Source organism: Rhinopithecus roxellana, chromosome 14 (assembly GCF_007565055.1).
Source record: "Rhinopithecus roxellana isolate Shanxi Qingling chromosome 14, ASM756505v1, whole genome shotgun sequence".
NCBI lineage: Eukaryota > Metazoa > Chordata > Mammalia > Primates > Cercopithecidae > Rhinopithecus > Rhinopithecus roxellana.
Genome location: NC_044562.1, coordinates 118,894,235 through 118,907,064, shown reverse-complemented (window position 1 = coordinate 118,907,064; position 12,830 = coordinate 118,894,235). Strand labels below are relative to the sequence as shown.

The following is a 12,830-nucleotide window of genomic DNA, read 5'->3' as shown; positions in this document are numbered from 1 at the left end:
CCACTGAATTATTACATTTAAAAATGGCATCCTTCTCTCTTTAAAACAATTCCGAGAAATGAGCAGTGAATTGTTTTTCCTTTACCAAAAACAAACCACACTGACAGGTAGAGGAAGGTGAGAAGGATATGGAAACAGTAAACTTCTGCTTAGTCTTCCAGGCCACCTCTTTTAACTGCTTTCTCCCTTCTGCGAATAATGCAAGCTTCCTCTCCACTGTCTTCCATATTAGCTATTATTTCCTTCATTCAACATGTTTTCAATAAGCACGTTTTCAAGCACGAAGCAAGTTGTTAGAGGCCCATATCCTAAGGGAACTTACTCTTGAGGAAAATACACTTAAATACTTATAAAACCAAGTGATAGACTAATGCAATCATACAGAAGTATGAAAAAGCTGATGCCCCAAATTAAATAATGAAGTGCCACTTCATGATAAAGTCAGGTCATGAGAAAGCATTTATTGTGACACTCCATATTTGCTTCCTTAGAAAGAAGCAGAAAAGGTTCAATGCACCAATTTATACAATGCCTATAGCATAGAGAACATTTCAGTTTAGTTATCAATGCAGGAATAATCTTTGTTCACCAGTAATGCTGATATATTTATATTTATCTTGTTCAAAATGATAATTTACAAATGTTTACAACTTCATATAAGTTTTTTTTTCAGTGAGGAAATCAGTGTGGAGGGAAAATGCAGGCAGGAATACTTAGATGAAGCCATGGATGAGGTTGGTAAAACATATGTCATTGAAGTACTGTGTACTTGGTATAAATGGTCTCTTACAACCATTTATACCAAATTTGTGGCTCAGGCCACAAATCTGGCTCTGAGCATCTTAGCAACCAAGGAAAACAATGACCAGTTCCATGATTCACCATGTCCATATGGTAATTTTTCATGGAACTGAAACCTGAAATAATTTCTCTACAGGTCCTCACACACATATTCATATAGTTTCTTTTGGAAATCAATTTCTTTAACATTATCTATTACTTTGTGTACTTTTCCTATAACATATATCCTAACATATACTATATCCATGTTACATGCTTAAGAAGCAGTAAAATTAGTATTTGTATCCAAGAAGTAAAATCAATATTTGTGTGCACACAGCACTGGGGCCCAGGGGTGTCCTGTTATGTTAGATATCAACACCACCCCACAGTCATCATTTTAAGCCTTCACAAATAAGATTTGCATTAATATTTTTAGACTGGAAATGTATAGCTGAAGCTTTTTCTGACAGCATCATATAACTGCTATTCAAACCGTAAAGTATGTTTGGATAACAGATAATGATATATTTGTGTATTAATCTGTTTTTGCACTGCTGATAAAGACATACCTGAGACTGGGCAATTTACAAAGGGAAGATATTTAATGGAGAACTCACAGTTCCATGTGGCTGGGGAAGCCTCACAATCATGAAGGTGAAAGGCATGTCTCATGGAGGCAGACAAGAGAAAAGAGCTCGTGCAGGAAAACTCCCCCTTAAGATAACCATCAGATCTCATGAGACTTACTCACTATCATGAGAACAGCAGCCTGGGAAATAATTCAATTATTGCCCCCATAATTCAATTACCTCCTACTGGGTTCCTCTCATAACATGTGGGAATTCAAGATGAGATTTGGGTGGGGACACAGCCAAACCATATCGATTTGATATAACTTTCCCTGAATCTTTTGAGCACAAGTTGAAAATAAAAACAATAACGGTCACAATATTTAATATCTGAGCCCTTCAGCAGCAACAGAGGCAGCCACACAAGTTTAGAGGCACCTGCTATGTGCCCAGTATTATTCTATGTACTTTACGATCAAACAAAATCAACAATAATTTCTTGGAATCATCTCAGTCACTAATCAAATATTCCCAATTTTCTCAGGAAGTCTTTTTAATAATTAGCTTATTCAAACTGGGATCCAAAGAAGATCCACACAAACATATCGTTATTTCTCTGAAGTTCTCTTCTCTTTTTTTTCCTATCTCTGTTGCAGAAGCAAATATCTTGTTTTTCAATCATGATATAATTGATATACCATAAAATTCACACTGGATCTCTTCTTTCATTCCTTTTTTCATAAAAGAAAGTGTCACTGTTTCTTACCTGATCACAAATCAGTTCCCATTTTTTCTCATTGTCATACTGCCGCAGTAACCTGGCTTTGTCAGGAGGTAGGTTCATAGCATTCTATTAAAAAAAAAGAGAGAGAGGAGAAAAGATGTCACATTCCACAGCAGGCTTCCAAATTGGTAACTTGCAGGCAGACCAATTAATACCAGTATGGTTTTTTCATTACTTTCTCTCAATTCCTAGTATCTGATCAAAACAAAACACCCACAGAAATCACTTAAACATCAAACTGGTTGGATGAAAGATGGGAAACTCTGAAGTTCTATGTTGGGACATGTGAGATGATCTGCTTTGAACAATCAGACTTGCATTTTAGCAAAGGTGATGCCTTGTCTCTTTGGCAGACTCCCTTTCTACTTAACAAAAAGTTCAGAAGGTATCCATTTTCTTTGTAAAGCACTGTAGCCCCACCAGACACAAAACAGAAAACACCAAAAGAGAACTCAATGACCAGAACCACTGACAGATTCAAATTATACTCAACTTTGATAAACAACTACAAGGAAAAGAACAAAAAACAAGACAATGACGCAACTATTCTTTGTCCCTTCTGTGAGATGACAGTATTCTTGAGGACACATGTTAACATTTATGTCAACATTAATAACCACAACTCTCAGTTTAGCTTATATTGGTTTATGAAGGTGAGTTTGCAGTAGGAAATTAATCATGAGCCAATTGAGATGTCCAGACATCAGCACTCACATAAACCCCCTTCTTAACACAGCACACCTTCTGTAGTGCTGGTCATGGATTTTTTCCGGGTACTTTCACATATCATGAATCTAATGTCCCAAATGACCAATCATACACATTTTTAAGATACTACATTTGGCTGCAAGGTAAGGTCTTTGGCAAAAGACCATGGCAGAGTAAGAGAGCCTCAGAAAGAATTCAGATCTAATCTTTTGGCCTCCCCAAAGTTCTCATGCGCTAAACAACTGAGCTAAGTAGTCAATTAAAGTATTACATCTATTTATCATCCTGTCTATCCCCTGGCATCAACACTGTCATACCTTTCCCTAAATAGACAATGTGGTCCCTTATCTCGGGCAATATTCAAGCAGACAAATGCAAAGGTCTTGAATGTTCAATGCTCAAGCTCCAAGCTCTCTGAAGGACTTGGCTTAGGGAGAAACAATTCCCCTGGTTATGGCTATTGTCTCATGTTATAGGGTGAAATAAGTTTAATAGAGGCAAAGGTGAGTGTGCTGTCCTGACTTAAAGATAGAGAATCAACCACTGATTATGATAAATTAACCCAAGCATTTTCCTTTAAACTCAATCTAACATCTAGATTGGTATGCCCTAAGTATATCTACCACCTATTTGAGTCTAATCCATCAGATTTTACAATAACCTGTCTTTAAAATATTTATTTATTTATTTATTTATTTATTTATTTATTTATTTATTTATTTATTTTTGAGATGGGGTTTCACTCCTGTTGCCCAGGCTGGAGTGCAATGGCGCGATCCCGGCTCACCCTGCTTCCCGGGTTCAAGTGATTCTCCTGCCTCAGTCTCCCAAGTAGCTGGGATTACAGGAGCTCACCACCATGTCTGACTAATTTTTGTATTCTTAATAGGGACGGGGTTTCACCATGTTGGCCAAGCTGGTCTTCAACTCCTGACTGCAGGTGATCTGCCTGCCTCAGTCTCCCAAAGTGCTGGGATTACAGGCAGGAGCCACTGTGCCTAGCCTAAAATATTTAATATTTTAATTGCCCCCCCGCAACTTGACAATTACTTTGAAGAGCTTTGGACTTTATAAAGAGTTTTCAATGGTACTGCCAACACTTCTTAGATATAGAAACATCTAATATGGGAAAATGTTTTCATATGGTCTATCTTCATGGAATATCTACTTGAACTACAATGGAAAAAATCTATTTGTAATTATTAGTTATTACAATTTGACAATGTTAAAAAATAACTCCTGGGATAAGGCAAAGGTGAATTTCACATGTATCTTTCTGAGGAAGTCTAATGTTATTTACTGGTAAATGGTCAGTCCATCATTGCTTATTTGCACTCCAGAGAAGGAGGTTTTCCTCTTAAACTTGTGTTGACCTTCACGTTAGTGCCCCAAGTATGATTACGCATTAAGTAAGAACAACAAGATTATAAGTTAAATGAGTTCTTTTCCTCTTGAGTCCTCATTAATCTCGAGATATAAAGGGAATAAGAAAAAGAATGCCTGAACTCCTACAAGGTGCCAAGCACTACATTTAGCACTTTGCATACGTAATCTCAGTTAATACGCATAACAAGCATGTGGGATAGATACAATCTTCTCCATTTAATATATAGGGAAATAGACCTGGGAGAATTTGTTTAACTTCCTCAAGGTTGCACAGCTTTACAGGAACAAAGACAGGACCTAAACCTAGTCTGTTAGGCTCCCAAGGACAAACTCTGAAGATGCTACCAAGCTTTTTTTGCAGGAGAGCAAAATGGCAATAGCTTATGACCTTCTATTAGTACTCTACTGGACATTCCTGTGGAAGCACTTGGCAAACATCGCCACAGGAATTACACGCAGGCTCTGTCGTTTTCTGCAAAGAGAAAGGCAAGATGCCCCTTCCAGATAACTCTTATTTTGATTAAATAGTATTTCGTTCAACAAATGTTTATGGGGCACTGCCCCTGTACAAGCCCTGTGCAACATGCTGGGTGGGAATCCAAACAGACCCGGTCCCCAGAGAGAACTGTGTTATGGTCCGGAGACACGTATGAAACAAACAAAGCTTTTTAAACTCTGGTAAGGCTTGAGAGAGGTTATCAGAGGGTAGTCTTAGATTAGACAGTCTGGAAAAACTTCTCAGGAAAAAGTAACAAATGAGTCCCAATAAATGAGAAGGATTGGCCAGGCAGAGGGCGGACGAAAGCACACTGGGCACAGTGAATAAGGGAAGCCTCAAAGGCAGGAATTAGCTCTCCACATTTAAGGAACTGAAAAAAGTCAGAAGAGCCAGAGAGAAAGTAAAAGAGAAGGAATGAGAAAAAGATGAAGTTGGAAACGTGAGTCAAAGTCATATCATGCCTAGACATGCAGGCCAGGGTCAATATATTTTATTGTATCTAAAGTGCCACGGGAAGCCACTGAAGGCTTTCAAGCAGATAAATAACATAATGAAGTTGTTTTTCAAAGATAACAATAGGTGCTATGCAGAGAACAGATTAGAAACAGCAAAAGCAGGGAGCCAGTACGAGGCCAGGACTAAGCAGTTCAAGTGAATGATGGCAGCTTAGATGGGGTCGATGGCACGTTGAATGAAGAAAGGTGGACAAATGTCAGAAATATGAAATGAAACTGATTGGTTAGACTTAAGGGCTGGGGAGGATTTATACCTTGTTTCTAAGCTTAGGTCACTAAGTGAATGCGGGTACAGTTAATAAGAGGGGCACATAACAAAAGGCAAAATAAATCTGGAGGAGTTGGTGAAGAATAAGATTTATAAATATTGACTGTTTTAGGTCTGACATAGTTATGAGATAACCAGGAGAACTCTCAAGTGGGCAGGCAGATACATGATTCTGGAGGTCAAAACAAAGGTCTGAATCTCTGAACAAGAAGAGACTTAAGAAGTCTTTTTGAGCATGATTAGTTATTGTCAGAAGTAACAGTGCAATATCAATACATCCAAACTAAAACTCCACTGGGTAATCATTCACCAGGCATCTAAAATAACCCCTTCCATGAGTCAAGCCTCTGAGCTACTCAGACATACATTGTCCAGCTTAGTAATTCCATAAGGACCACGAGGAAGCAGTTCTATTTAAAATCAGACACTCTACAGAGGTCTGGTTAAAGTCCAGGGATGTTGTGATTAGCTGGTAATAACTGCTTTGAAACTTCTTTCAAGGGAACTCATTCCTCTTGTGCTGTACAGGGCAAGACTCTGGAGTCCAAGCTAAATGTTTGAGCAAGTAATTCATGAGTCCAAGTTACTTTGTGAGGAAAATATTGGCTCTATCTCCAGGTCCCTTTGCTACCTTTATAAAAATGAACTGCTCATCTATTTGGCTGAAAATATCAATCAATTTCCAAGTTTTCCTAAAATGGTGACAACTCTGCCTCACCCACACTTAGTGATATCTGTGACATAGGGCTCTCCTTTACTTCCTTTCATCCATTGTTCCATCCAACATATTTCCTGGGCTTTGACCATATACCAGAATATCCACACTGTAGGCATCTGAGACAATTTAATCACGAAGTAACTGCCTGCAAGTATTGCCAAAGGTCGATGGAAGACATATGATATTTGAATTGAAAAGTTCAGTGCATGTTAATTATCATTTTTCTAGATTGTACAAGTTCCTAGCTAAAATAACTTAGATTATCCAAGAGTATTATTTCTGTAAAAAATGTTCCTTTCTTTCCACTCTCAACCTGGCAAACTTTAAGAATCAATTCAAATGTCATTTATCATTAGAACCTTCCCCCAACTACTCCAGCAAGACATACCCTCTCTCACTGGGCTCTAACAGCACTGTTTACATGTCTCTAATATAACACCTAATACACTGCACCCTAACAATCTGTTTGCTTACCTAAATTTCCCACTGGACTGAGTACTTCAAGAACAATTTTTGTTGTTCTTCTTAATCACCAATGTATGGCACAGTATGGCAAACAGTAGGCATTAAACGTGTTGTTAAATACTGAAGAGCAAACAAACTCAGCCATACTGCCCAGCCTGCAAATATCCTTAACGAATTCGGATTTATACTTTAGCTATTAACAATGTCTACACACTGAACAGCATTTCGGTTTCTTGTAAAACATCATTCCATGATAATATCTGTTGCTTATTATTTTCCAAAAAAAAATTCATGGGGGAAAAAAATCTTCAATTCTAGCAACATTTTCCTGAAAAGAAAAATGAGCGTCTTCTGCCACATATAATAAACCATAAATCTGAACTTTGTTTTGTTGCCAGTTGATTCAGATTGGTATCTATTCCAAGTGGTAGTTACATGTATGGTCTCTACTCTGGTTTTATCTGTAACTGTACAATCTTAATTTGTCTTTAAGTGTGTTTTCCACCTCAGAACCTTTTGAAAATAGAAATTATAACTACAAAATAAAGAAAACTAGAATATGCCAAAATTCCTGAGTACTTTATAAAGAAAGCAATTCTGGTGAAGAAGAATCTATGGTAGCCTATACATCTCAAGTTACACCCACAGATTATCATACACAACACAGAACAGAATGATGGTGCCTAAATCATTCACAACCAAATAGATCTATGTGGTAGCAATACAGAGTATTCTGATATCAGCTCCTGACCTGGTTTCATGGTAATAATGCAAACTTGTAAAATACTTCTTTTACCCAAACATCCTCAAGGCTCATACTTAGAAACCCACAGTGACATGGAGACACACGGGAGGGAAAGTGAACAGTATGAAATACCCCTTATGTAATATATCTCTGTCCTTAGAGTCGCTAAATTAAAACTCACAAGCATTCAGTCACCAGATTTTATAACAGGAACTCTTCTATATAACCACTTGCTTAGAGAGAAAAAACATGGACTTTGCAAGTAGTGCTTCTTATGGAAGCAGGGAAAATCATGTCACAAAATAAATGTCTTAGACAATCTTTTAGAGCTCTTAAATAAAGATACAAAAGTTTACAGCAACTCAAAAGGAGTCATTAAAAAAGAAATTTTCAGTTATTGTAGAAAACATGTAATATAAAATTTACCCTCATAACCATTTTTAAGTTTATACTTTAGTGTTTATAACTATATTAATATTGTTGTGCAACAGATCTCTAGAACTTTTCCATTTTGCAAAACAAACTTTGTACCCATCAAACAACAACTCCCCATGTCCCCTTCCCCAGAGCCATTACTTGTTGCTACAAAAAAGGAAATGGGATGGATTGCAACTGGATGGTTGGGCAGCACAATGAATTCTAATGAGGCAGTACGAGCAAGGATTTACTAATTTATTAGTTTTTACTAGTCGAGCTCTGGAATTAGACTAGCTAGATTCTAATCCTGACTCTACTGGTGATCTTAAACCACACTATTTGAATCCTAAAGCAAATGAAATTATTAAACACCCCACAGTCGAAGAAGCCAGTAAATGTAATTCAAAATTGAAGATCAGAATCGAAATCAAGGGTCAAAAACAACAAGACGTACCATATTTGATGGACCGATATGTCTCAGGCACTTAGGCTCTTTGCATGCATTATCCAATTTAGTCTGTCTTATAATCCTGACAAGCAGGTATTATCTTTTCCATTTAACAGAGAAGGAAACTGGAGGACAAGGAGGTTAAGTAATTCCTCCACGCATGAGGTAGGCGGCAAAGCCAGCACTCAGAATAGAGGTCTGTATGATCATCCCCCTTCCATGACACTTAAACTACAGTGTTTCTAAAATATGACTTGTCTGAACTAAGCAATCCTACAATTCCACTTAAATAACCAGATAAAGTCATTAGCATGAAAAGTGAAGGTGAAAATGCGTGATATTAATATTTTCATATAAGATACTGGCATTTTAACAGAAGTATTTTAAGATGTTGAAAAATATAAACTGGAGCCAAAAAACTGACTGGGCTGAATATAGATAGCAAAGTACAGTGTCAAATCAATATATACTTAATAAACTGTCAAATAACGAATCAAGGTGAGACTACAAATACATGGTAAACTCAGGCTTTGATGAGGCATCAGTGAAGCAGAAGGAAAGAAGATGAATACACAAATATAAAACAGAGCATGTCAAATAATACGACAGAACCTCAGAGAAGGAGCCATTACTTTTTGTTATGGAAAGTAGAAAATACTAAGCATTGAGCCTGGATGTGTGGGGAGGATGGTAAAGAATGGCCTTAAATGGCACAATATGGTTTCTAATGTTTGGGCTTTGGAGATGGGCCACCTGGGCTGCAATCATTACTCTACCACTCATTTAGAGTGTCCTCTCAGTTAAGTTATTTATACGACATCTCAGCTTCCTCACTTGTGACATGGAAATGATCACCGTGGTAGTGATGAGCATCATGATGGTGATGAGGATGCTGGTAATGTTACTACCTGCATCATAGAGTTTGGGCAAAATTAAATTTGATAATGTATGTACAGTAGCCTCACCCACATCTATGATTTTGCTTTCTGTTATTTCGCTATTTCAGTCCCCTGAGTTCAACCATGGTCCCAAAATAGGTTAGTGGAGAACAGTAAGATATTTTGTGAGAGAGAGAGAGAACACATTCATATAAACTTTTATTATAGTATATTGTTATAACAGTCCTATTTTATGATTACTTATTGCTAATTTCTCAATGTGCCCAATTTATAAATTAAATTTTATCATAGGTATGTATATATAGGAAAAACAATAGTATATATTAGGTTCAGTACTATATAAGGTTTCAAATATCCACTGAGGGTCTTGACAAGTATCCCCCACGGATATGGGAGGATTACTATAAAATAGTACAAAAGTAAGTACACGGAAAGTACTCAGTATGTTAAATGGTATTATTCATATTATTCTCATTATTTTAGGTAAAAGGAAAGATATGAACAAAGGCATGAACACAAGAGAAGGCAAAGGGCTGTGTGTCACACAGAATAAACCAGGAGGTAAGGAGTGTGTACTGTGAGACCAAGTTTGTGTGGACACCAAACCAGAGAATTTCAAACTTACTCTATGGCAGTGAGAAGTCATTGGCCAAAGAAATATCTAGGAAAAGTGAGTCTTTAAGGGGTCCTCAAATCAAATGAGGTAAATGATTCCTCCTGCTCTGTTAACTCTTCCTACATTGACATTTTTCCTTATACCATTATTGGGACATCAAGTTAAGTCACTTGGAACTAAGTAATGTACCAATTCTCCTGAGTTCACTTGAAAATTGCAGCAGCTGAGGGCCTCAGCAGGGTGGCTGCAAATTCAGCACATGACCTGCCTATCCATTCCCCTCACCTAAAAGCCATTTCCTTCCATGACCTATATTCATGGTCCAAACAACTACCTGGCATCCTAAATTTTATTATCTTCCTAGCCTAGAGGATGCTGCTAAAATCTATTCAGCTTCTTTCCTGGCACAGGTCTCAGGCAGCCAGCCAAATAGTTCCCCAAAGTGAATCACCAGTCAGTCATTTTTCATTGTCACTGTTATTTTTATTGAATCACTGAGGGTATTAATATCACTGCCGTAGCCAGTGAAGTTCACAAAGGGAGAAATTAGGCTCTCCCTAATCTAGTAACATCTCGGAAATAAAAGCTGACTAGAAAGCTGTCCTTTCTGGAGAACCTGTGGTAATGAGACATACCTCTAATCTCTCAATCACAATCTTAGGTAGTCTATTTTCTTAGAAGGCTTGCTTTCTTATGACCCCTCCATAAGTTTTTTATAATCCAAAAGTACAGAGCTAGAAGAGAAGCTTGTGATACATTTGTTCTGTTCTGTCTTTTATAGGTGACCCAACAGACTTAAAAAGGTGAAAGCATTTGTCTAAGTTTATAGAACTGTTTATTACCAATGGCAGAGCAAAGACTTCAGGCCCAGGGGGACATGAAGAGATCCTGGTCAAGTTTCAGTCAGGCAGGATGAATAAATTCTAAAGATCTAATGTATAGCATGGTGACTCTAGTTAACAACACTGTATTGTATACTTAACATTTGCTAAGAGGGTAAATCTTAAGTCCTCACCACACACACTAAAAAAGGAGGAAATGGAAACCTTGAGAGATGATGGATATATTAATTAGCTTGATTGTCACGATCATGTCTCTATGTGGTGATCATTTCTCTATGGTGTTCACACAACGATGAAATTGCCTAATGACGCATTTCTCAGAACCCGTCTCCGTTGTTAAGCAACACAAAACTGTATATCAATACATCAGGTTATGCAGTTTAATATATACCATTTTTATGTATCTATTATATCTCAATAAAGCTGTTAAACAGAACTCAGGCCAACATGTCTGCTATTATTTCTCTTTTATCATGAAAGAAGGATCACTTCCATCTGTTGGGGGTGTTTGTGCATGTGTGTGAATACACACATACATAAATTTGAGAAGATAAATCAGATAATGCATGTAAAGTAATCGGCACATTGAAATTTGCAACTGTAATGCACCTCCATCTTTTCCTGACTATAGTTTTCTTATACCAGAAGTGCCAGCACTTCCACTGTCTTCACTGCTCCTTGATTTTGGGCTCCATTCACATAAAACCACCCATTTTGTTAATTTATGAACCTCTAGAAAATCATCCATTTTTTAAACCAGTAAACACAACCTAACAGACAAAAATGAATTCCCCAAATCTCATGTGAATTATCTACTGTTTTAAAGTTGTCACACTGTTGCCATCCTTTTTAAATGGAAATAAACAGAAGTTCATTAAAAAGGGAGTTCATTATGTGCATATTTATGTTTACAGTATTTATTCAATTGCAAGGCCAGATTATCATCAGTAGAGACCAAGCTAGGTGGGAGAGCCAATCTTGTCCACAGAACAAAAGGGTGCAGCTATGGCAGTCAAGGACAAGCTCTCCTGCCTCCCATTTTCCTACTACTCCCCCTATCACTGGCTGAGTGATTCAACATCTAATAGATGCCAAAACCACACATCCCTCCTCTGGCCAAAGTGCCAGCCCCTGAAATACAGGTTCTTATTGCATTTAAACACAAAGAGAATACTGGAAAGAATCACTCATGCAATTTTTTTCAAACTTCATATCTGATTTTCATTAGAGGTCTGCTGTCTGATTCCCTGACATGTTCTGGAGTTCAAACAACTCTTCGTCTACTGTCTGCTAACTGCTATGCCAGGAGTTATGTCTGCAGCCACACATTTGTGTGCTGAATGAGGGAGTTACACAAGAGGCCACACTTGAGATGCTAGAAAACTCCTTCGTGGGCAATCATTAGACAACATAAGGCCAAATATATTAAGATACTAGGATTGTTGGCACAGACCAAAATGCATCGAAATCCAGAGAAAGTGTTCTTATTTTACTGTTTAATGTCAACTTTCTATGTGATAAGATCTGAAGAGTAAAATCATTTTGATAACTGAAGATGTCAAACTCAAATTGTAACATGTTAGATATCAAGATTCCACCACAAGAAAGCCATGAGACTGCAATCTGTATCACCTGCTGATCTGAAGCAGTATATCATTCACCTGTCCCACTGCCCTGAAATCCTGGCCTCACTCTCCCCCAGCCCTTTTCCCATATCTGTAATTCCCTTCTCAGGACATTAAGATCATCGCTAGTCTCCCTCTCCTCTTTCACAGCAGTCACTCTGGAAATGACTACTGAACCTGGATTCCATACTCAAGCTTGGCCCAGGTTACAGCCTCATACTATTCAATCTTATGATGAGGATCACCAAAGGAAGAAAAGAGTTTAAGTTTATGTTCAACTAAGGTCACATTTTCTGAAATAACAAGAGAAAGATTATGCTTTTGTCTTAAAAATGAGTATTTTTGCCATAACTATGATCAAAAGTTATAGCCTCAAATTCATGGCTCCTCATTTGCAAACAGCTGCAACTTCAAAGGTAGACTTGCTGTCATAGGCAGAATAATGGCCCCCAAAGATTTCCTCATCTCTATCCCAGGAACCTGTGAATATTCCTTATATATTAAAAATGTGATTTGCAGAAATGATTAAGAACCTTGCGATGG

The 12,830-nt window shown here is 37.5% G+C and overlaps 1 protein-coding gene across 5 annotated transcripts in view; it reads right to left on the bottom strand.

Annotated features, from left to right (window-relative positions):
• Window positions 1-12,830, bottom strand: part of FMNL2 (formin like 2) — a 317,675-nt gene that overhangs the window by 126,822 nt on the left and 178,023 nt on the right. For all 5 annotated transcript variants that reach the window (XM_010372898.2, XM_030916860.1, XM_010372899.2 and 2 more), the window contains exon 2: window positions 2,119-2,202. In XM_010372898.2, coding sequence (XP_010371200.2) covers window positions 2,119-2,202 — 84 coding nt within the window. The remainder of the gene's footprint in view (window positions 1-2,118; window positions 2,203-12,830) is intronic.